This window comes from Odocoileus virginianus, chromosome 8 (genome assembly GCF_023699985.2).
Source record: "Odocoileus virginianus isolate 20LAN1187 ecotype Illinois chromosome 8, Ovbor_1.2, whole genome shotgun sequence".
Classification (NCBI taxonomy): Eukaryota; Metazoa; Chordata; class Mammalia; order Artiodactyla; family Cervidae; genus Odocoileus; species Odocoileus virginianus.
This window is the reverse complement of record NC_069681.1, coordinates 10,617,033-10,644,033: the sequence shown is the minus strand read 5'-3', so window position 1 is coordinate 10,644,033 and position 27,001 is coordinate 10,617,033. Positions and strand designations below refer to the sequence as shown.

The following is a 27,001-nucleotide window of genomic DNA, read 5'->3' as shown; positions in this document are numbered from 1 at the left end:
TCTAATCAAGCTTATAAACCTAGGGGACTTCCCCAGAAGAACAGTGCTCAGGACTCTATGCTTCCACTGCAGGGGCACGGGTTCAGTCCCTGGTCAGGGAACTGAGATCTTGTATGTTGTACAACACAACATGCATGACAGGGGGGAAGAAAGAGCCTATAAATCTAACTCGAAGTTTGTAAGAAATATGGATAACAGCAAGATGTATTAAATGATACCATGAGAAAACAGTCAGCGAAATTCAAAGCATGGTGCGTTACACAAGACAAATGACCTTTCAACAAACAGCCTTTAAAAAAGGGGGCGAAAGGAAGGACAGGAAAGTACCACTCAAGATGAAAAGAATATCAGAAACATAACAAACAAATGTAAACTGTGGACCTAAGTTGGATCCAGATTCAAATAAACTGATTATACATTTCTTTAAATAATCAGGAAAATTTAGGTGTTAAGATATGTGGTATGAGAGTTAATTTTGCGTAAGACACACTAGGGCTCCCCCAGTGGCTCAGCAGTACAGAATCCACCCACAGTGCAGGAGCTGCGGGTTCGACCCCTGGGTCAGATCCCCCGGAGGAGGGCACAGCAGCCCACTCCAGTGCTCCTGCCTGGAGAGTCCCATGGGCAGAGGAGCCTGGCGGGCTGCAGTCCATCGGGCCACAAAGAGTCAGACACGACTGAGCACATGAACACAAAAGTACAAAGAACAAAAACTAGGAATTCAGGAAAAATACATCTTAACGTCAACTACTGGTCTTGGTCAAACTACTCAGCCACTTGGTTCTGTTTACTCATATTAAAGTGGGGCTAACTCCCACCTCACAAGATTACGGAAGTTTTTAATTACTTTAGATTGCAAGTGCTCTTCTCATTTCATTCACTAATTCGAAAACTAGTGAACAGCTATCATGTAGCACATAATGAACATAATTTTACTGTGATTAAAAATGGACTGAAATGAGTAATCAAATTTCAACTCAATCTAATTTAAACTTACCGTAAGGGCTAAAAAAGTCACACGTTTTAAGAGAGGTTTCATAATTAGTAACAAGCTCCTGGATTATGGAAATCTGTTAAAGAAACATAGTTTTAAAATTTAAAAACCTTTTATGAAAGTATTTTATTTATTATGGATTAAATTAGATTTGGAAACAATATACAGTTTATTTCAGAACAATAACTATAAATTGAGAAGCCTGCTTTCCCCACCCCCACCCTCCATGCTGGAGAGAAAATGAGAAAAACACAGAAAATGTACTGTTCTCTTTATTAATAGTGAAACAGAATCTCATTAATTTCTCGTATCAATAATTAGTTTCAAATTATGAAACTAATGGACAAATTATCACTAGTTACCACATACTCCTTTTTTTTCTTCTTGCTCAATGAATACACCTGTATAATTTATTAACAGCTTATTGCTTTTTGCTCCCCACTGTTACAGGGTGAAGTCGTAAGAGATTATATTCTCAGATTTTCTAAAATGTCAATACAAAAAAAGGTGAAATAATCTAAACCACACAGTGAATTGATGGAAGAAGTAAACTCATAATTAAATGTTTAAAACTGTTTACAGTGATCATTTAAATCAATTTTCATTCCAATGCTATACTTAGGTAGGACTAAAACATCATAAGCTACACTGCAAACATGCTATGCTCAGAAAGTACAAAAGAAAAGTGACATGAATTAGAAGTGGCAGGAAAAAAGTAGCTTCTATGTTACAGTTCGCTTTAAATATCTGTTGATGTTACCTGTTCAGAATGCATCAGAAAATACAGCCATCTTATTTATGAACTTCAGAAAAACAGAGGTCAAAAGTGAAGAAAAACCATTAAAATGTGTAACAGTATGTGATCAATATAGTATTATTTTAATACCATCCCACTGACAGCAGTCAAAAAAACAAAAGGTCAAATTAAAACACTTCTCAGGCCTATGTATCTTTCTGATAAGAATATTGCACTATGTGGTATAATTCTCTCAGATAGAAGGGCAATAAGGAATATGTGGGATAATATATTAGTAGTAGGGGGAAATATGTAACATAAAAAAAAAATGAAAGAATTTATACTCATTACTGAAAATATGACCAAATGCATTAAGGCAGTAGAAGATGAATACAGTCTTAAAAAAAAAACAGTTAACAATAATGTTGTATTAGTAAGATATTTATAACAAAGATCATTTTAAAAGAATGGTTACTAAAGTCTGAATAAACCTACATCTAGTAAGGAGACCGAATAAGAAATCAAAACCTATCAACAAAGAACAGCCCTGGACCCTATGGCTTCAATGGTGAAATCTACTGAACACCAAACTAGAAACTAACACCAAACTTTCCAAAAAAAACTGAAGTGAAGGGAACACTTCCAAACTCATTCCACGAGGCCAGCATTACTCTCATACCAAAATCAGAAAAAAACACCACAAGAAAACTACTGACCAATACTCATGAAGAATACGGATGCATATCCTCAACAAAATACTAGCATACAGGCCTCAGCAGCATGCTAAAAGGATCACCCACCATGACCAGGAGGAATTTATTCCTGGAATGCAAGGATGGTTTACCTTAAAAACTGATCAATATAACATGCCATATCAACAAAATTAAGGAAAAAAAACCCATGTAATTATCTTTATTGCTGCAGAGAAAGTATGTGATAAATTCCACCACTCTCTCATTATAAAAACACTTACTGAACTATAAAATAGGAGGAAATTATCTCAATATAATTGATGACAAATATGAAAAAGCCAAAATGAACATCAGACTCAATGGGGAGAGACTGAAAGTATTTCCACTACTAAGATTAACAACAAGGCAAGGATGCTTGCTTTCATCACATCTACTCAACACAGTTCTGCAAGTCCTATTGCTGGAAGGCAAGAAAAAGAAAAGACATCCAAATTGTAAAGAAAGATGAAGCAAAATTTTCTCTGCAGATGTTTCACAAAAAAACAGTAAGACACAGAAAGTCAGTACACAAAAATCAGCTGCACTTTTCCAAATAAACAATCTGAAAAGGAAATTACTAAATCAACTTCATTCACAACAGCATCAAAAGAATAAAATACTTAGAAATAAACTTAACCAAGGAAGTGAAAGGCTTATACAATGAAAACTATAAAACACTTGCTGAAAAAAATTCAAGAGGACATAAATAAATGGAAACACATTCCATATTCATGAACTGGAAATTTTAATATTATTAAAATAACAATACTACCGAAAGTGACCTATTAATTCAATGCTATCTCCATAAAAATCCCAATGCTTTTTTTCCAGAAATAGACAAGCCCATTCTAAAATTAACATTTGGACTCTCAAAGAAACCATATAGCCAAAACAATCTTTAAAAAGAACAAAACCAAGAAGACTCACTTCTAATTTCAAAACATACCACAAAGCTACAGTAATTAAAAAATACAGTATGGTACTAGCACAAAGACGGACAGAGACTAATGGAATAGAATCTAGAGCAGAAACAACACTCACATAGGTAATTTTTTACAAGGGCATTAAGACCAATCAATGAAATAAAAGTCTTTTCAATAAATGGTATTGGGAAAACTGGATATGCACATGCAAAAGAATGAAGGTGAACTTAACCTAATTCCATATACAAAAATTAACCCAAAGGACCAAAGACCTAAGTATAAGACCCAGAACAATGAAACTCTTAGAAGAAAACATAGGACAAAAGCCCTACAGTATCAGGTTTGGCAATGATTTCTCAGCTATAAACCCAAAGGCACAGGGAACAAAAGAAAAAACTGACAAATTGGACTTCATGAAAAGTGAAAAATGTGTACAACCAGATGTCAGCCACAGAATGGCAACCCACAGAATGGGAGAAAATGTTTGCAAATCATGTATTTAATATGAGGTTAGTATCCAAAATACATAGAGAACTAAAATTCAAGAACAAAAACCCCATTCAATAATGTTTGATAAAATACTTAATAAACATTTGTTAAAGATATACAAACAGCCAGTAAGCACATGAAAAGATTTGCAACATTACCTGTCATTAAGGAAATACAAGTCAAAACTACGATGAGATGCCACCTCACACCCAGGAGGATGGCTATCTAAAAACAAACAAAAGAGAACAACAACTGTAGACAAGGATGTTAAAAAAAAAAAGGTAAACTCTGTGCCCACTGGTGGAAAATGGTACCGCTGCTGTGGAAAACAGTACGGCAGTGCCTCAAAAACTTAAAAGCAGGACTACCAAATGATCCAGCAATTCTACTTCTGCTGTATATCCAAAAGAACTGAAAGCAGATCTCTAGGAAATATCTGTACACCCATGTACATAGCGTTGCTCATAACTGTCAAAATGTGGAAGCAACCCAAATGTGGTAGAGACATAAGACAGGTATTATTCAGCCATGAAAAGGAAATTCTGCAATGTGTTACAACATGGATGAACCTTGAGAACATTATGCAAAAGGAAATATTCTAGTCACAAAAAGACAAATACCATATGATTCTACTTATATGAATTACTTAGTCAAAATCATAAAGATGTAAAGTTTAATAGTTGTTGCCAGGGGCTAGAGGGAGGGAAAAACAGAGTTACTGTTTAATGGGTACAGAGTTTTATTAATAGTGCCACAAGATAAAAAGAATTATGGGGATGGATGGTGGTCACGGTTACAAAAAAAGCTGAATGTATTTAATACCAGTAAATCATACACTTAAAAAAATGGTCAACATCGTAAACCTTATGTTAAGTGTATTTTGCCAACAACAAAAGTGGTTTTAAAGGCACAATCCTCTGACCATTAATATCATAAATGTTAACATTAACATAACTGGTAATTTTGTAGACATGCAAATTTCTAAGCAAACCCCACATTTATAGAATCAGAACCTGAGTCTAGTAACATTTTGAGCAAACCCTCTATAAATAATTCTAATATACCCAAGGGTTTGAGAACTGATTTTTTTAAATGCTGCAATAAGACTATTACTATAAAGCAAAATAAAAAGTAATAGGCATTTTTAAGCCATTGGAATTAATTTCACTCAGAGTATGTGTAACTTAAAAAAAAAATCTTCAGGTTCAACTTATGGAAATTCAGCACTCAACATATGGAAGCAAAAACTTTTTCATGAACTTATACTACCATCTACTGGCAGTTACTAAAACTGCAGCTAGAGTAGATTTTAAGCAAAGGTGTACCTTTTTGCATCTCTAGGGTGGAATACATTTTAAAAATCAGTTTTAATAATTTTAAAAAGTACAACAAAATACTGAAGCTACACATAATTCTTAAAAAAGGAGTGCAAATACTACTAAATAAAACAGAATCTCCAGCTTCAAAACTCAAAAACAAGACTTAATTGAGGGAATAAATCAAGGTAATGGAAAGTTCACATGAAATGTTCTAAATAAAAAACTGCAAAGATCACTGTCCTTTCTGGTTTACTGGCATATATACTGAATCTAAAAAATGTGTATTATAGTCACTCACTAAGTAATTAACTAAAAAATTCAATTTTCCAAACTTGTCTATGAAAGTTAGTCTAAGGAGTTCTACTGAGGTATAAAGGATCCATTTTACTTCAAGTTTACTTACCAATTATACTGCAATTATACTGTATAATTATATACTCAATTATATAGTTGTATACCATATAACTATAGTCAATTGTACAATATAACTGTACATTCAACTTCTTTCTTCTAAAACTTAATAAGTAATGGCTATTACTGAAAAGAGTATTTCCATTGGCATTTAAAATCAAGAAGTCCAATCTTACATTAGGCATCTAATATCACAATAACACTTCAAGCCTCAAAATAGTTTAAAGTCATACAAAATTTTCTACGAGCTAATAATATTTCAAAGTTCAACCACGTTCTCCTGATTTAAATACTTTCTTCTAACAGTTATATTTGATCAGGATTGAAAAAGATTTGCTTTCACTAACCAAACCCAACATGGGCAAATGTGACTACTGTAGATAATTTCCCTAAATTACTGCCCTTAATCAGCTTTTCTTATATATGAGTTAGAATAATTCTTCATTAACCTTAAAGCAAAGGCCTAAAAAACATATATGACACACAATTTTTCACAATATAAATACAGATCAAGTTTAAAATGTTACTGTAAAACACAAAAGCCACTGAAACTGTCTTTTCAATTTTTTTTAATCCAAATGAGAAAACCAAGCACAACAGTTTATCAACAAGGACCAAAAGTGGATTAATTTCTAATAAATATACAATTAACAGGGACAATTTTGGTCCCCAAGCAGCTAGCTAAATTGCCCAAGAACTATGACACTAAATTGAAACTTCTTGCAGAGACGACCTGTAAGGGGGTGAGGATGGTGAGAGAGTTTAAATCTTCTCTGAACCAAGAACTTTACAAACTTTATCATTTAATTAAAACACACATCAACTCATTTAGTATCAACTGTCCCAATTTTATGATCCAGAAACAGATTCAAGTAGCTGCTCAGAAAAATATGTGATGGGAGTCAGGATACTAAACCAGGCTTGATTCCACAGCAACACTCTCTTCCCTATACCAGTATTTCCCAAAGGGTGACCACACAGCTAATTCACCAACTGAAACTTTTAAAGTTAGATTTTAATATTAGATTTTTACTTTATGAGTATAAAAACTGTATGAACACAAATCTGGCTTTTATGAAAGACAAAAAAAGTTATCAAATTTGGTGGAAAATACTAAATAAATAACACTATAGTTGTTACACAGATTTGGCAAAAATTGTCAAAGGGATTAATAACTAAGTTGACATTACACTATACTTAGACACTTTCCTAGGTAAGAAAAGTACTTGCTTTTATTTTCCTCTCCCAAAATTTAACTGTTTTTAAACAAGAAATGAATTCATGAACGTCATTACAATTAACAGTTGATCAGCATGTCTGAAAAATACTGACACTGTTACCACTGCAAATAATGCTTTTTGGAAGTTTTAACGACAGAATTTTTCTCCTTTCGTGAGAAATCCAGGATTCTAAGAAATATTCTTTTTTCCCCCCTTTTTTCAGAGAGACTGTATTTGCAATAATTATTGCAAAAGAGGGAAAGGGCTATTTTAGTGTTGTGAGCTGGCTGTTGCCACAGAAAGAACCAGTGACCATAAGATCTGCAGAGCTGGACAAAAGGGCAATGGACAGAGCTACAAAGAGCCCAGTGTGGGGAAGCAGGATAAGAGGACGGCAGATAGCACAGTGTTCTATACTGACACCAGGCTCTTCTCCAGGAGAGACCCAGGAATAGGGGCTGTCTGCCGTCTCAGGAATAGGGGCTGTCTGCTGTCTCAGGAATAGGGGCTGTCTGCTGTCTCAGACTGAGAGCAGGCTCAAGTTCAGGGACCTCCTCCTGGCCATGAACCTTTTACAGAGTCACCACCTATGCCAAAGCAGCTCCCCTCTTTCTGTTTTTCTTCTCTTCTTCCTCCTCAGTCTGCAGAATCTAAGAAATATTCTTAATGTAGTTCTTCTATTATTTGGAGCATCTAAGGAAAAACCCCTTATACTGCCCTAAAATACAAATCAAACTCTTGCTCTCCTTGGTAATTACTCCCATATATAGTCTTCTGAAACACCCAGTTTTCCAGAAATACATATGAAATGAAGCATTTTTAGAATCATTCTGCTTGACCATTAACTGTGATGTCATTTTTATAATGATGACAGAACTCTAATTATTTTTATAATGCTGCTCAGCTTCATTTTATCCCCTAACTTACATTCACAATTAAAGTTAGTTAGTAAATAGGTACAAAACTCAATTTTATACCCACCTGAGTTAATTCAAAAGAAAGAAACAAAGATACCTTGGAGACAAAATATTCCAGGATCAACATCTAGTTTACCCCCACCTCCAGCAATAAATTATAGGTATTTCCCAGTAACCAGAGCCAAACAATTCAGTACTTTCCATAGATATATTTCCACAATGTTCATGATGATTCTCTTTCTTCACTGAACAGGCCAAGTGTTCTGTAACTCTTTGGAACTACTGTCATTGGTTTCTAAACATCACAAATACCTCAACAGGTCCTTCAACTGAATGAGGATCTTGACATATTTTCACAGTTATGGGCAGATTTAACACGAGAAGGAAAGGCTGTCTTGGAAGCAAAGCAGCCTACCTTCCCTTCCTGTGTATGGACAGCCATATATTTCTGTTGAGACAGCTACGCTTCACCAGTCTGTCTCATCAAGCACTCAGTTTCCACGTTCTCACTTGTGTTCAGCACACCTACGCACCAATGTCCAGCTTCAATGGAATCAAATGTGCCTGTAACAATCCACGCAAACCGTGATGATTCACTGCGTTCACTGAAGAGTCTGACACAGTGAACAGCTTCAGAAGGAAACTGCCAAGTACTTTCCACTACAGGTGAAAACGGAAGTCCAGAATTAATTTCCACCTCTTACCAGGGTCATTTTGGTTTCTTTTAAAACCCCCCAAAATATTTTAAAGTATATGCTGTAACCTTGAATTTATCCTTCAACTAAACATAATTTTTTCAAAAAAGCAACTGCAAAAAGATGAGCAAATTAAATGTAAAACCAGCAGAAGTGAGGATATAATAAAGATCAGATTTGAAGACAAGTGAAATAGAAAACAGAGGGAGGGGTCAACAAATTGAAAACTTGACCTTCAGAAAAGACTGACAAAACTGGCTAGTCTTTAGTTACACTGACCAAGCAAAAAAAAGATTCAAGTTATTAAAACTAGAAATCAAAGAAAAGACACTACTTTACTGACTTCATAGAAGTAAAATGATTATAAGGAAATATGATGAACAATTATATGCCAATATTAGATCATTTAAATGGACAAACTTCTAGAAAAACAAGTCTCAGAAGCCAAATGAATCAATAATAAATAAACAGTTCAAACAAGTAATCAAAAACAACCCACAAAGAAAAGTGCAGCCCCAGGCAGCTTCACTGGTAAATTTTACCAAATATTTAACACCAACACCAATCTTCACAAACTTCTCAAAAAAAGGAAAAAGGAGAGAAAATTTCCCAACTCATTATAAAGCCATTATTACTCTGATATATCAAAGCCAGACAAAGACATTTCAAGAAAACTACACAGTATTTGTTAGAAATTTGGACACAAAAATCCTCTATAAAACTCCAGTAAATTGAACCTGAAGTGAAGTCGCTCCGTTGTCTCCAACTTTTTGCAACCCCATGGACTGTAGCCCCCCAGACTCCTCCATCCATGGGATTCTCCAGGCAAGAATACTGGAGTGGGTTGCCATTTCCTTCTCCAGGGATCTTCCTGACCCAGGGATTGAACTCGGGTCTCCTGCATTGCAGGCAGACTCTTCACCATCTGAGCCACCAGGGAATCCCAGATGCAGGAGACCCTGGTCTGACTCCTGGGTCTGGACGATCCACTGAAGAAGGGATAGGCGAGCCACTCCAGTATTCCTGGGCTTTCCTTGTGGCTCAGCTGGCAAAGAATCTGCCTGCAATGCGGGAGACCTGGGTCCAATCCCTGGGTTAGGAAGATCGCCTAGAGAAGGGAAAGGCTACCCACTCCATCATTCTGGCCTGGAGAATTCCATGGATTCCAGAGGGTCACAAAGAGTCAGACACGACTGAGCAACTTTCACTTTCAAACTGAACCTAGCAACATATAAAAAGAATTACACATCATGACCAAGTGGGTTTTACCCCACTAATGCACAGCTGTTAACATCTGAAAATCAATTACTGTATGACATAATTATCAATAGAATAAAAAATAAACACATGATCATGTCAATAAACATCGAAAAAGAATTTGATAAAATTCAACACCCTTTCAAAACACAAATGTTCAACAAACCTGAAGTAGGAAGGAAATTCCTCAACATCATAAAGGGCATATACTAACATATCCAGAGATAAAACAATATTTAATAGAGAAAGACTAGACGCATTCCCATTGAGACCAAGAACAAGACAAAAACGTCAATTCTTATCATTTTTATTCAACATATATTGGGGGTTCTAGACAGGACAAGTAGTCCAAAAAATAAATAAAAGGGATCTAACTGAAAAGGAAGAAATAAAACTTTCTATTTGCACATGACAGGAATTCATTATACCAACTGTAACAACTAGTAAACAGATTTATCAAGGCTACAGAATATAACAATATAAAAAAATCTACTTACTACCAAAAGGAAAAAAAAAAACCTGAAAAATTAATTAAGAAAATAATCTCAATCCAAAGAACACAAAAACACTGATCCAAAAAGACAGATGCAAGAAAAAAAAAAAAAAAAAAACCTGAAAAAATTAAGAAAATAATCTCAATCCAAAGAACACAAAAACACTGATCCAAAAAGACAGATGCACCTCTGTGTTCTGCAGGATTATTTACAATAACCAAAATATGGAAACACCTTAGATGCCCATCAATGGATAAATGGATAAAGATGTGGTATAATACAAGGACTATTACTCTCCTCAGCCATAAAAAAGAATGACATCTTACCATGTGCCACAACATGGATGGACCTCGGCAGTATTATGCTAAGTGAAATAAGTCAGACAGAGACGAATGTCACATGATTTCACTCACACACAGAATGTTAAAAAAAAAAAAGAATAAAGTAAAACAAAACTTGATAGATACAGATAGCAGACTAGTGAGAGAAAGGGAGCTGGGGGTGAGTGTGAAATGGGTGAAGGGACTCAACTGTATGGTGATGGATGGTAACCAGGCTTACAAATTACAATGTACATAGATGTTAAATTATAATTGGCTCTACATAAGTTTCAGCATGTGCACCTGAAACTTATAAAGAGAAAATAATTCTATCTAGAATAGCATAAAAAAATAAAATATTTAGGAATGAATTTAATGAAAGATGTATAAGATGTATACCGATAACTACAAAACATTGTTGAAAGAAATTAAGGACACTCTAAATAAATGGAAAGACTACCAATGTTCATAGACTGAAACACTTGTGTTAAGATGGAAATGGGAATTCCCATGATGGAAATTCCCAAAGTGATCTACAGATTCAAAGCAGTCCCTATAAAATCCCAGCTGGCCTCTTTGTAGAAATCGAAAAACTGATCCTAAAATTCAAATGAAAATAAATCCTTAATGGCCAAAAGAACATTTTAAAAAAAAGAACAAACAAGGAATATTCACACTTTCTGCTTTACTAAACTACCCAAAAGCTATAAACAAGACAGTGTGATACAGCCTAAGGGTAGACATACAGAGAGTCCAGAAATGAACCCTCAAATTCATGGTCAATTTATTTTCAACAAGGCTATCTAGCCTTTCAAGGGGCAAAAAAAAAGTAAATTATGGCAGGAAACTGGACAGACAATGCAAAAGAATGAAGCTGGTCTCCCACCTCACATCATATACAAAAATGAACACAGAATGAATCAGACTTTAATATAAGAACCAAAAGTATCAACTCAGGAGTAAATATGTATAGATCTTCACCACCCCAAATTTGGACATGGTTTCTTAACATACAACACAAAAGCACAAGCAACACAAGGGAAAAAAGATAAAATGGGCTTTATCAAAAGACACTTTCAAGAAAGTAAAAAGACAATCCACAGAAGAGTAGAAAATATTTTCAAATTATTTACATTTATTATTTATTTCAAATACCGTATGTCAGATAAGAAACTTGTTCCTAGAATATACTTAAAAACTTAAAATTAATAATAAAAAGATAAATAACCCAATTAAAAACTGGGCAAAGAACCTGAATTGATATTTCTCCAAGGAAGATATACAAATGGCCAACAAGCACTTGAAAAAATGCTTAAAATCATCAGTCATCAGGGAAATGCAAATCGAAACCACAAGGAGATACCACTTCACACCCACCAGGATGTAGGTTACAATCAAATATCATATAATAACAAGTGGATTGTTGGTGAGGATGTGTAGAAATCAGACTCCTAATACACTGCCTATGGGAATGTAAAATGGTAGTGGCACACTGGAATAGAGTCTGATAGTTTAAAAAGTTTAAATATGGAGTTACCATTTGACCTAGCAATTCCACTCCTGGAGTATATACCTCGAAGAGAAATGAAAACGTGTACATGCAAAAAACTTTACATAAATGTTCATAGCAATATGAGTACTAACCAAAAGGTACAACCAACCAAACTGCCCATCAACTGATGGATAAAATGTGCTATAGCCATACAATGGGACATTATTTAGACATAAAAGAAGTACTCATGTAACCACATGATGAAAGTACTTACACTAAGAAAGTAGAGAAAAAACCATGGTTTGATTCCGTTTGTATGAAATATTCAGAATAGGCAAATCCATGAACAGAAGGTAGACTAGTGGTTGCCTGATTGGCAGTGGGCAAATATGAATGGGAGGTTTCTAAAATTATCATGGTGATGGTTAGGAAACTCTGAACATACTAAAAATCGGTGAATCTGTAAGCTTCAAATAGGTCAATTTTATGGTCCGAGAACTGTATCTCAATAAAGCTATTAAGAGGGGGGTAAGCTATTGACATCTGAGTGGTAGAGGCCAAGGACACCGCTAAATAACCTGTAATACACAGGACAGGCCCCTAACAACAAATATCAGCCCCCAATATGCTGATAATGCAATTCCTTCTTATGTGGGGCTGTCCTCTGAACCTCGGAATGTTTAGCATCATCCCAGGGCGCTACCAATATGAGGTATCAAGTAGCACACCCCTACCACAGTGACAATCAAATGGCCTAATTCCCTCCCCTGTCCCACCTTGTGAAGCAGTGCTCTAGAGGAAGAGGACTTTCCAAACTGTTTCTAAAACAACAAATGAAGTTCTACAATAGAAGTAAAGATCAACAAATCTGGTTACATTACATTTTAGTTTCTTTATATCTAAAAGAAAAAAATCTCCTGAAAAAAGCAAACACAAGAAAATATTTAACACTGTCTAATGCTCGTGAGGAAATAGTGAACCTTTCACACACCTTTGCTACTGACAACACAAACTGATGTTTACAGCCTTATAGAAATCAATGTATCAGTGTTTACCAAGAATAACAGAATGTTCATACCTTTTACCCATTAACTTATTCTGAGAATTTATGGGAGAAAAAAATCCTAAGTAAAAACTATGTGTACAAAGACATTTTTTCAAACAGCAAAGTTCAATAACGAAGTATGATTTTGATAAAAGACTATGCAGTCATGAAAAAGAAGATATCAAAGACTACATAATAACACATGAAGTGCCTGTGGAATTGCTAGGTGGAAAAAACAAAGTTTTTATGGTCAAAATTACTATAGCTATATAAATACATCACAAATAAATTCACAGGAAAAAAACTTGGAAAGGAATTATATGAAAATTGCTCTTAAATTGTGCATTCACAGTTTAAAGTGCTGGAGACATTTAAAAAACACTTTTCTACAACTGTATTATATCCTAAACTAACTTCAAATGCTAATCTTTTATTTCCATGGTATCTGTTGTGGATTATTTTTTAGTCTTGGAAACTTACAAATTAAAAAACTGTAATTGTTCATCATCCTTAACCTCTTTGAAATCCTTCAAGAGTTAAAAATGCATCCCTAGGGCTTCCCTGGTGGCTCAGAGGTAAAGAACCCACCTGCCAATGCAGGGGACACAGATTTGATCCCTGATCTGGGAAGATCCCACATGCCTGGGAGCAACTAAGCCACGACTACTGAGCCTGTGCCTGGGAGCCACAACTATTAAGCCTGAGCACCCCAGGGCCTGTGCTCCGCAACAAAAGAAGCCACAGCAATGAAGAGTCCCAGCACTGCAATGGAGGAGCAGTCCCCGACCCCCTACAACTAGAGAAAAGCCCATGCGGCAAGGAAGACTCTGCACAGTCAAAAATAAATAAATATTTTTTTTAAGTTTATTAAAAAAAAATGCAAAAAAAAAAATGCAGCCCTTGCTAAAAATCATGACTCACTGCTGATTGGAAATAGCAAAATTTAAAAATGCCCTTTTGAGTAATCACAAATATATGAAGCCAAAATGATTTGAGAAGGATTTCCCATGCTTGTACACTTTTTAAAATATACTAAGTTCGGACAACTTAAACTCAATTTTCTGCATTGTAATTTAAACATCAAAAACATATGGTAAACATTCCTGCTGTGTGCTTAAAAATTAACACTGAAGATATGTCACAGGTTTCTATACAGGTCAACGAATCCTCAACACCTTCTTTAAAAATGCAATTTATAAGATTTATAAAATATCAACAAATGCTTAACACCTTTATGATGGTAATTTTGGATCAATACTGAAGGGATTTCTTAAGTCTATGCCTCTTATGAAAACTGAGAAAGCCAGGGAAAGCTCACTGATAGCTTTAAGAGAACAAATTCTGAAAGGACCACTATATTCAGTACTTGCTCTAAGACAGTTACATACAAGCTCTGTATTACTAACATTGCCGACATCTCATCTCTTCTTTCTTGTCAACCTTGTCAAAATGAGTAAAAGAAGCACTTCGGCAAATGCCAATTTAAATAACCTACAGAAACCACGGCTCCCGTGTCTTCATACGAATCAATCACTCAAAAAAATAAGATAGCAAGAGAAAATCAACAGCAGTACCAGAGCAATCAAATAAAGTATACTACAGACATTAAAGAACTACAAGGATTTTTGAGTTTTTTTTTTAATGCAAATGACACTCTTACTGATCAGGTACTATAGGTATCTTTCTAGAAGTGGGGATGTGACCAGCTGGCAAGGAGATGTTGCACAAACGGCAGGAAGAAGGTGCAGAGCTCTGCCAGCCAGCCTCAGCCATTCCCCTCTAGATGTTATGAGTCGTCCCTTTTAGTTTATGAACCTGCTGCCAAAGGAAGAAAGGGCCCATCAGTATACCTACCACTGACCTTTTTGAATAACTTATTATTCATAATTATGCTAACTTACAAATAATTATGGGTCAAAGCTAAGTAAAGTGACAAGGTTTAACTAAAACTACTTTAGCACTTCTAATAAAGTCTCTTCCTTATCCATTCAACTTTCAAAAACTGTTTACACAAGATTTTACATCTTAATAAGAAGCAACATTTGGAAATAGAAGTATAACTTATTTTCTATTAACTTCTAATTTTCTTTCTAATATAAAACCAAATCTATTTCCTAATTTTAAAAAGCAGAAGGATGACTCTTCATGGGAAAACCAGCTAAATCTATCTTTATTAAAATGTAGCCTGTTAGTTAAAATAGTGCCTACATTTTATTGTTGCACTAACAATTAGCCATGCTCTAACTTTAGAAGCAAACATAACGAATTTAAAAATCCACAATCACACTATAAAGTAATAGATAACTAATCGTGAAATAGTTAAATATAGACCTCTGGTGACAATGTGTAAAGTTTATTAATAAAATTCCACTAGAAAAGTATGCCCATTAAAAACAACAACCTTTTAGTGTTCTTATAAGCCCCTTACTCAGTAAATTTCAGACTGACATTTCCTTTGAAACTACTTATAGTACATGCATATAATTTCAGTTCATCTATTATTAAACTAAGGTGCACACCATTACTTGAATAGAGAAAATGTCTTTCTATAGTAATAAAGTGAGTAAAAGACTACAGCAAAACTGAATAAAGACCAAATTTTACCTTTTCTGTATTGTAATACAGAGATTTCAAAGTAGTAAACAAGGGCGGGCAGCCTTTACTGAAGTTAACCCTCAGGAACTTATCCAATAGTTCTCTAAATTTTTCACCTAGGAATAAAAGTGTACTTTGTTAAACTTTGATTTATACAAACAGTTCTCAAAGTTATTTTATAAATAAAAATAAAACTTCTTCAGAAACAATGACTCCCCAGTCCAAAGTTTAAACCCAAAAAGTTAGCATTGCTTGTTTGTTACCGCCCAAGAGTGGAACACCAGTATTTCAGTAGGCATGTTTATTTTCCCTAGATACAGGTTCAAAATATCTTCAAGGAACATTTCAAAAGACCGGCAAGCAAAGTGACTAGGCAGCTTTGAGGAAGAGTAACCTACTCTCCAGTCTACCTTTCCTAATGTCATTGACCAGCATAGGGTCAACCCTGCTATCTGACATCTCTGAAGGCACGCTGCAAACTTTAGAAAAGGCTTCTACTGTAACCAGCACCATATTTAAGTAGCAGTCAAGATGCCTTCTTAAACACTAACATATTTACAAATGTCTTCCAGAACAACTAGTGATTTACTCCATCATTTATCCCACAATCATCTATCAAGTACCTACTATGTGCCAGGCACTGTTTCAAGTGTCCACGATATAGCCGTGATTAAAACAAAAAAAATTTTTTAATTCTGCCCTCATAGAACTTATTAACATTCTAGTGGGTGAGATGGACAATAAGCAAAATAACAAACATAAGACATCAGTGTCCTGGGGCATGCTAACATTAGAATTAAATAAATACCTCATTTGTAACATTAAGTAAATACACCTCCTATTGTTGCTAAACCTTTACCAAAAATTTTCAGTATCACTTTTTAAAAGCAGAAAAAACTGAAAAACAAAATTAATTTTAAATATGAAGGCTCTAACTTTTTGACAGTAAGGGTTAACAATGTAAGAGCATGGATCTGGCCATGCAAGAGAGAAAAAATGTATATATATAGGTCATGAATGGCTTAAGCTAATGTAAGACTACTGAAATGAACTCTCCTAATGTTTCTTTATGAAATCATGACATTTTACCAAAATACACAACAACCCAAGTGGTTTTTATCTGTTGTGACTGACATCATTGAACAAAACATGCATACTCAACATATTGCAGATGTCATAAAAATTAGGAGAAATTCAAATTTTATTGGATTAAAAATTTACCTAACATAAAAACAGGTTCAACATTTGTTACTTCAACTTACTATAAAGGCTGTTGTCAGATGATCTCTAATCTTTGTAAAACAGGAAGTGCTGGAAAGACTTAATCTCGGAAAGTATTTTTGATTTTTAGGGAAGTAATGATATGTATTTAACCCAGAGTAAAATTTTGTGTAATCCTGATAACCCTGTGTAGTCTTGATAACCTTGAAATGCTGGGCTGGATGAAGCACAAGTTGGAATCAAGATTGCTGGGCGATATCAATAACCTTAGATATGCAGATGACACCACCCTTATGGCAGAAAGCAAAGAACTGAAGAGCCTCTTGATGGAAGTAAAAGAGGAGAGTGAAAAAGTTGGCTTAAAACTCAACATTCAGAAAACAACGATCATGGCATCCAGTCCCATCACTTCATGGCAAATAGATGGGAAAACAATGGAAACAGTGACAGCCTTTATTTTTGGGGGGCTCTAAAATCACTACGGATGGTGACTGCAGCCATGACACTTGTTCCTTGGAAGAAAAGCTATGACCAAACTAGACAGCATATTAAAAAGCAGAGACATTACTTTGCCAACAAAGGTCCATCTAGTCGAAACTATGGTTTTTCCAGTAGTCATGTGTGGATGTGAGAGTTGGACTAAAAAGAAAGCTGAGAGCAGGAAAATTGATGCTTTTGAACTGCAGTGTTGGAGAAAACTCTTGAGAGTCCCTTGGACTGCAAGGAGATCAAACCAGTCCATCCAAAAGGAAATTAGTCCTGAATATTCATTGGAAGGACTGATGCTGAAACTCTAATACTTTGGCCACCTGATGTGAAGAACTGACTCCTTGGAAAAGACCCTGTTGTTGGGAGAGACTGAAGGTGGGAGGAGAAAGGAACAAGAGAGGATGAGATGGTTGGATGGCATCACCGACTTAATGGACATGAGTTTGAGTAAGCTCCGGGAGTTGGTGATGGACAGGGAAGCCTGGTGTGCTGCAGTCCATGAGGTTGCAAAGAGTCAGACACAACTGAGCAACTGACCTGAACTGATAACCTGGGATTTTCAAAAGATTATATACAAAATATGCCAAGACCACACAAAATATCACTCTGGGTTGGATATACATGATTACTTCCTCAAAAATCAAAACTAGTTTTAGAAATCAAATCTTTCTAGCACTTGCTCTGATATAAAACAAAGGTTAACAATATTGTGCTAGGCGGTCAGAGACCCTGTTGCTTATTTCCTGTGTGACATTATCCACTCAAAGATGAGGTAACACCACCAGCCTCAAGAGTACTTTTTCAAGGCTCACATGAGATGAAAAGTATCGTGCAAGCACACAATAACCACTCAATAAATGCTGTCTATCATACACATTGACATTTAACAGCTGTTGTATTTCTAAAGTCAGAAGTGTTTTCCACATGCGCTACCATCGACTGAGACAATAGGCATTTTATCTTCATGTCAGAGGCTACTCTAAAAACTCTTCAAATCTCAACCTACTCAGATCATACTAGCAAGATCTCATTTAAAAAACAATGCACAAACAGAAAAAGAGACTCAGATGTATGGAACAGACTTGTGGACTCTGGGAGAAGGCAAGGGTGGGATGTTTCAGGAGAACAGCATTGAAACATGTGTATTATCTAGGGTGAAACGGATAACCAGCTCGGGTTGGGTACATGAGACAAGTGCTCGGGCCTGGTGCACTGGGAAGACCCAGAGGGATCGGGTGGAGAGGGAGGTGGGAGGGGGGACTGGGATGGGGAATACATGTAAATCCATGGCTAATTCATATCAATGTATAACAAAAACTACTGTAATGATGTAAAGTAATTAGCCTCCAACTAATAAAAATTAAAAAAATAAAATAAAATAAAATAAAATAAAAAGAGTCCAAGCTTTCAAAAAAAAAAAAAAAAAAAACAATGCATTCTGTTCTCAAGTACCCACTACACTGAAAGCCTCTTCTCCCATTAAATTGTTATTTCAACTGTGCAAAAGGTCTTCTATACTGATACAGGACTGAACTCCAGACAGAGTTAAGTGAAAAGAAAACCCCGTACAGAACAATCTATGCTACTTTTGTACAAAAGGGAGAGGAAAAGGGAAAATTACACATAAACCCTCACACACATACTTTTGCTTGGATATGCACATTTCTGGAAGAGTACACCATACTAGTAAACAATGGCTATCTCTGGGGAAGTAAACTTGGTGGCCAGAGGACAGAGACATGAAAAGACCTTTCAGTTAAAACCCATTTTGTACCTTTTATTTGGAACTATATGAATGCAGTGTCTAAACCAGAAGCCTATACAGCTACTCAACTGCTCAGTCACATACTATATCCCAAAATTACTATTTACCCATCTCATCAATTTTTTTTGTATATTAAGAAAAACTTTCACAAAAGTAACTTCCCTTCTTCCTAATTACTAGGACTCCCATAGGCTTTTCTTTAGAGGAGGAATAAAAAAAAAACCTGCCAATCATATGTGCCTATTTAGAACTGCAGCTTGTAAAACAAGTTTTCTATCTTCAGAGACGCTATGCTAATTCTTCACTAGATGTAGCAGATTCACATAAAAATTGATATTCCCCAAAACCACCACTAAAATAGTGAACAAAAGCAAGATCAGACAGTATCTGATAACCAGGGAATTTATTCTAAATAATGGTGCATGTTCTCACTACAAAACAGAAATGATAATCATGTGACCTAACAGAGGTATCAGCTAACACTACAGTGGTAATATTGGAATACACAAATGTATATCAATACATCGTACACCTTAAACATATGATATGTCAATTATATCTCAATAAAAAACAAAAATAATCCAATCAAACAAAAATAAAATAGGAGCAAAATGTGATTAGCATTCTCTGTTTAACACTCTGGATTATCTCCTTCCCTCTTTCTCCCTTCTTTGTCCAGTGAAGACTAATATATCACGATGAATTAAACGAGGTATTTTGAAAAGCTCCGTTTTCATAGCACTTTCAGGCTGTTGGAGAATCTCCACAGACAGGACTTTGGTTGTGTTCACTAATCTGTTGGTAATAAATCTTTTTACTTAAAAACTAGAAAGCCTTTTTCAAAACTTGCATCTTCAAGTCCCATCACATTTGAGATACCTTTCTTATGACACATAAAAATATTTCTGAGCAGGCAAAAAACTTCATGAAGTATTCAGCTGTGGCACAGGTTCAATTAAGTAGCTGCACAATTTTATATATGGTCCCCAGAGCTCTGTAAACACATGTTTATGCTAGAACCTCACATGATGGTTGCTGACCCTGAAGCCCAAGCCCTCAAGACTCCTCAACTGAGGCCTTGTTTGTAAAAAGACCCCTTTAGCAATTCAAACAAAGAAAGTCCTAGAGGGTCCAGAATCATTCCACTTTAACCTAGACCACACTTTACAGTCAACAGCTGGCTCCAAGCTATCTTTCAATAAAAATATACTTCCTACCTTATACACAAAAGGCCACCTATGGTATGATTACAATTATACAAAATGTCCAAAACAGGCAAATCCACAGGTACAGAAAGTTAGACTGGTGGCTGCCTGGTGCAGGGGGTGAGAGCTGGGAGTGACTGCTAATGGGTATGAGTTTTCTTTTTGGAGTGATGACAATTCCCTGAAACCAGAGAGGAATGATGGGTGTGCAAGTCCTTGGGCATACTAAAACACTGAGCTACATACTTTAAAAAGTGAATTTTATGGTATTTGAGCTACATTTCAACAAGCTGCTTTGCTGTTTTTGTTTTGTTTTTAAAGAAGATACAGAAATGTGAGTCCAAGCATCTTTCAGCAAACTCTTACTAGGGAAATGCTCCTCTGAGCTCAGTACACTCCACCTTGGAAACTCACAATGTATCTACTGAAAGTTCTAGGAAATCCTGCACAAACCTGACTGCTACCGTTAACCAAGTTTCCCAAATTCACCTGACTGAAAATATCTCAGTACATCAGCACCCTCCCCACCAAGCCTATTAACATCCACTTGGACTTAAATGTTTCCTTGAAAACATTAGGAAATTTGCCTAGTTCACAAAGTCAAAACAAAACAGAGATTCAGAGAAATACTATTCATCATTTATGTGACTGAGAGGCACTATTTATTTATTTTTAAATAAACTTGTATCTACTGTCTAATCCAATACATTTCTAAGAGGTATTTCATATATTTTTAAAGTCACTCTACTAAAAAGCTCTTAATTTCCATTAACCTTTTGATAAAAGGAAAACAACACAATTATTTAAACAAACATTTCCAATGTAAATGAGAAAATGCATAAGAAAATACATTCCCTAATGTAAAACAAGTATCCTCCAGTTAAAAATAAAATTTTTTAACAAGAAAAAAAAAATCATACAAAACAAAGAAAATACTTTCCCTCCTCACCCATGCCTAGGATAGAGATTTTTAAGTCACAACAGCTTTCTAAGGTCTGACTTGTATCAAAAGACATGCCAGAAGTTTCAATAAATAACTCATTATCTAAAGCACCTGCAACTAAAAATAAAAGATGACTTTCAGAAAAAGGCACATGATGCCTTCTAAAACTCTCAGGTCCTCATGTCCTGCATAGTGTTGGTATTCCTACTAAAACTGGTAACCAGGTACTAGTCAGCCAGTCATGTAAGCATCTGTCCTATGACATGTACTCAGCTCTATACACGGAGGTAAGAAACAAACCCTCTCCTTGTACTTAAAACTGAGATTTACGTGTTTGTAAAGCAGGCCAGGAGAATCAGATGGCTTTCTATTTATTGGCACCTTTGAAGAATTGTGTAGACAAATCAGATGTATACAACCTGCATTACCAAAGAACATTAAATTTGTGATGGTTAGTTTTGGTTTTTTAAAAACATATGCAAGAGAGCAAAAGAGACACAGATGTAAAGAACAGACTTTCGGACAACGTGGGAAAAGGCAAGGGTGGGATGATTTGTGAGAACAGCATTGAAACATGTATATTACCATATGTAAAACAGACGACCAGGGCAAGTTCAATGCATAAAGCAGGGCACTCCAAGCTGCTGCTCTGCGACAACCCAGAGGGATGGGCTGGGAAGGGAAGTGGGCGGGGGGTTCAAGATGGGGGACACATGTGTTCCCGTGGTTGACTCATGTCAATCTATGGCAGAACCACAACAATGTAAAGTAATTAGCCTCCAATTAAAATTTTTTAAAAATTGGGGGAAAAAAAGGGTAAAAAAAAATGATGGAAATAATCTAAAACAACTTCTAGAGGGAAATATTTCAAAAAATTTTTTTCTGGAATACAGATGTGTTGAATGAGATCTGTATGTTGTACTGTGTTAAACTGTAAATAATGCAATTTTGATTTATGCTGTGTTAGCAATAATTTTAAAAGGAAGCTGGAGCAAAAAAAGAAAAAGGCACATAAAATCATCAATGAAGTCATTAACTATCTCAAGAGCTAATATACTCTTTACCTCTCTTAAGTTCAATAGCAAATGAATTCAGCTATACACTAAAATTTAGATTAAGGTCATGAATACACTATTGTTCAATAAAAACAAACCGTAAGAGTATATACCACAGTGCTCCAAATTACATAAAGTACAAAATGGGGGTTTTTGTTTTTGTTTCTAGGGATACAAAATACAGAGCTCTACAAAAACGATAAAAAGCAAAATTTAGGAATGTGGTCAACTCTGAGGAGAGGGCCTTGCACAGGATTGATAGATAACATTCTTAAACACTGTGGCAGGAACAAACAATTCACAACTCTTTCTCTGAATTCATGTCCTAAAAAAGAAAATCTAGAACTTCAAAACTTTTACCACTTAAATCACAATACCTCACATATAATTTTTCGTCAATTCTATGGAATTTAATTTACCTCCTAAATATGGTGTTTACTTTTTAAAGTCACATAAGAAAAGCCATTTTATATAGATAACTTCTGACACTTAAAATCAATATAAAGCTAAACCAACATAAATACTCTTAACAACATATGTATAACAAATTAATAACTAATGACTCCCACCCCTAAGACTGGTGTACTCTCTTCCAGAAACAAGATTTTAAAATGTGACTGGTGTTGAGTAATTTCAACAAGTAATTATTAGTGTTACAAATGATATCCTAATATTACCTGGGACAAGATTCAAAGGTAATCTTCTAGGTGAAATTGCTCTGGGGTGCTGCTTACTAATGTCTTCATAAATCTGAAGTCTCTCTTCTAAAGTGCCTATTATCAGTAAATATGTGTGAGATCAAAGCATCAAAACTTTTATCTATGATAAAAACTTTATAAACTTTAAAACTTTAATCTATGATAAAAACTAATAAACTCTAAAAAGTATGTTAAAAATTAAAAATCTCATGATCAATATTAAAACTGCTCTCAATTTTTGTAGGAATCACATTAAAAACTCTGTGGTAGTGAAATAATATCATCAGTCAATGACCATTTTAAATTCAAAGTCAGAGAAATCCAAAACTTCACAACAGATTCTACATCCAACTCAAATAATATACACGCAAGACTCACAGAAGCAACATACTCCTCTTACATTCCTGTGTGCACAATCCATGGAAAAGAAAATGTTCCTTTAGAACATATCTGACATAAATCCTCTAACCGGCCGCTGCTGCTAAGTCGCTTCAGTCCTGCCCAACTCTGCGTGACCCCATAGACGGCAGCCCACCGGGCTCCGCCGTCCCTGGGATTCTCCAGGCAAGAACACTGGAGTGGGTTGCCATGTCCTTCTCCGATGCATGGAAGTGAAAAGTGAAAGTGAGGTCGCTCAGTTGTGTCCCACTCTTCACGACCCTATGGATTGTAGCCTACCAGGCTCCTCTGTCTATGGGATTTTCCAGGCAAGAGTACTGGAGTGGGTTGCCATTGCCTTCTCCGCCTCTAACCTAATATAACCCATATAAATCCAACAAAAGTCAGTAGCACTGAGAGATAAGCTTAAGAAGCAACAGTTTTAGGGTCATGACTGCAATATTTTAAAAGATAAGAATTAAGTTTCTAAGGTCACTTTGACAGTCAAAATCTTCAATGAAACTGTATAATAAAGAACCCCATTAGTTCATGTCCCCATACAGGTGCCCCAAAAAAAGAACCCCATTAGTACAGACTTTTTAAAGTGGCAATTACTTCACCCAAATATTATGATATAAAATGTACCTCTAACAGAAAGTTTTATCTTCCCTCTCAGGACCAACCTAATTTTATAGTACTAAATACAAGATCTATAAGTAAAGTAACAATCTAAAGAATAAGTTCTAGGTCTAGTTTACTACTCTAAAATAGTATCCTGTATAATCTACAGAGACTATTTAATATGAGCAATAAGATATTTACAGCAAATTTCAAGAAAAAGCAAACTCATTTTTAAACTATAAGGTTCTAGGTGGATTTTAATTCAAACCACACATACGTAATTATTGTAAGAATAACCCTTAGCGCTAGCAGTCAAGGTATCTCCACAGTAAATGTAGTATTCAGTATCGAGATTATAAACATAGAACTTTGAAAGTCAAGTCTGGTTTTATTTAGACTCCTTCCTTCCACCAATAATACATTTTGGAGCTCCAAAGTGGTTGAGTTTTTAAAAGTGGGATATGTGAAAAATTATTCTCACATTCTGCTAATGATCTGGGAACTTCATGAAATATTTAAGGAGCCTTATACTAAAATTTACAAGAAGGTTATTGCAAAATTTTAAAAAGCAGTTCTCGTATTTATGCCTAATCTTGGGGAACGAAACAAGCTATGAGTAGAAAAACAAATTTCCCACTACCTCAGATAAACCAAGTCTTATAAACGTAGTTAAATTAAGACCAACCCACTTCAATGTCCTTTGTGAAGTCATGTGTTGGAGCTCCAGAACTTACCATGGGGGAGAAAAGGTCCTAAGGAACCGAGAACAATAATGGAATTAGTTTCATAATCAATGTATTTTATAGTGAGCATGGATCCTGACAGATGGAACACAGTCCATTCATTTTACTAAAACAGTTATTAATGTATGTCAGTAACTGGTAAACAAAAATCAGTTATCTCACATTTCCAACCTTCGGACACATGACTTTGTCCTTTTTTTAAACAAGAGATTACTAATTTAATCAATATTTTAATTTTCATTATTTTCACAAAAACAATTATGTAAGGAAAAATTTTTTTAATAATTGTGTTAAGTACAAACACAAAACTTGAATTTAAGTATACAAGTAATTAGGATAACAAAAAATAAATTTTTTCTCAAATTTCTTCCTACTGTAAATACGGGTAGTTACCTATTTACCATGTTTTTTAAATTAAAAAATTTTTCTATTTCATTGTCTTTGAGTTTCAGACTTATTTCATACTAGTTTCATAATTATTTTAGCCATATACTTATTTACCCATGAGTAAATATAATTTTGGCAATACTAACTACTCCTAAAAATATTTAATTATGAAAATATTAAGGAAAGTTTGGAATAATATTCTAGATTCTGAAAGGAGTCAAGGTTATCAAATTTCAAAATATGTATTCATATTCTGTACAAATTAGCCTAGTTTGAAAGTAAAAAGATAGTTTTTATGCTGATGCTGTGTACAACATACTCTCAACAACACTGCTTTGGCCCAATTCTTATGCTTAGAGGTTGAGAGTAACAGTCCTGTGTAATTGTTTAGAAATATTAACTAATTATGACATTTCCCAGAAAGGGAATGCCCATTTTCTACCCCATCAGTCTAGTCAGTCTAAATTGGTAACTAACTGACGACTGGGATGAAGAAAACTAAAATTGTCTGTTAAGTGTTCATCACTTAAATATAAATATAAAAATATAAATATCTGAATTCATTTTCACTCCCATGTTTAACCTGCAACTTTCCTAAATGGAAAAATAAATGCTAATATTAAAAATATACATCCTCAAATATGACTATAACTTTATATTTTACTACTTTTTGCTATACTTCAAATACTAATTAAGAGAAGGTAGGAGAAAAATCATTACATACTAAGTTGCAGAGCTTTTTCCAAGCCTTCATAATAACACCAATTTTCTGCATTCCGATCAATCAAGTTTTTGAATACTTCACTTGCTTCTTTTAATCGCCCCAATTTCAACAGCATTTCCCCTAAAATTAAGTTTAAATGTCACATTCATTTTACTTAAACATTAAATACCTCTCTGAGCCCAGAGATTTTCACTAACCATTATTAGTATAGCAGATATTTATGAAAGACAGAATTTTATGTGCTTCCCTTCAGGGTTTGTAGTCGTTGTAGTTTAAATAACTAAAGATTAATTCAGAGTTTGCCTTCAGAAATGAACCTTCATTTACATATTCTATTAACATTCATTTTGGGCTCCCTCCCACACCCCAAATATAAATATATGACATTAACTTGTTAGTAAAAATTTTTGCAATTTTGTACATTTTTATACACCCTTTAAGATAACTAAAGACACTCTATTTACAGATTGGTAAATAATTCCAACAAAGTATCTCTCCCTTCCTACTGCAAGATTTTCAATTCATTTTACCTAATCAATTTTTGTGTTAAACAATTCTCTATATAATTCTCTTAGTGTCCTTTCCAGGTTACCAAAATCAGAGAAGTTTAACTCACAAAACAATAACACTAAATATCATTTCAGAGAAAAAGCTACACAAACCAAGTTCACATGTGAGTCATCTCTAACACTCAGTTCCTTTACCTAAGCCATATAAATTGAAAGTGGGTATGGGAAAGAGAATCTAAACTTCTCAGATAAAACCAAATCTAATCAAGATAATGGGGAGAATCTTGAAAAAGAATATACCTCAACTTTCTATCACTAAGCTTTCCCACTTCCTGAAGAATTTGTTTCAAACAACCCTTTGAAATGCCTTCAGTCATACATACTATTTTGGCTTTTATCATCATCATATTAGTTATTATATGCATTATTTTACTATTTATGTATATTATATATTGCTCAATCTCTAGAGTAAGATTAACAGCAGTGGGAGAGCAGTTCAAGGGGGGAGGGCACGTATGTACAACTGTCACCAATTTATGTTTATGTATGACAGAAGCCATCACCATATTGTAAAGTAATTACCCTCAAATTAAAAAAAAGACTAACAGGTATAATTGCCAGTTTT

The 27,001-nt window shown here is 34.8% G+C and overlaps 1 protein-coding gene across 6 annotated transcripts in view; it reads right to left on the bottom strand.

Moving 5' to 3' along the window:
- The window catches only part of NAA16 (N-alpha-acetyltransferase 16, NatA auxiliary subunit), a 65,615-nt gene that overhangs the window by 19,113 nt on the left and 19,501 nt on the right, over nucleotides 1–27,001 (bottom strand). For 2 of the 6 annotated variants that reach the window (XM_070471173.1, XM_070471174.1), the window contains 5 exons: nucleotides 25,868–25,987; nucleotides 24,748–24,765; nucleotides 22,994–23,089; nucleotides 15,648–15,754; nucleotides 998–1,070 (listed from right to left, as the gene is read on the bottom strand). In XM_070471173.1, the coding sequence (XP_070327274.1) occupies nucleotides 998–1,070; nucleotides 15,648–15,754; nucleotides 22,994–23,089; nucleotides 24,748–24,765; nucleotides 25,868–25,987 (414 nt within the window). The remainder of the gene's footprint in view (nucleotides 1–997; nucleotides 1,071–15,647; nucleotides 15,755–22,993; nucleotides 23,090–24,747; nucleotides 24,766–25,867; nucleotides 25,988–27,001) is intronic. The other 4 variants (XM_020879752.2, XM_020879753.2, XM_070471175.1 and 1 more) reach the window with 4 other exon arrangements.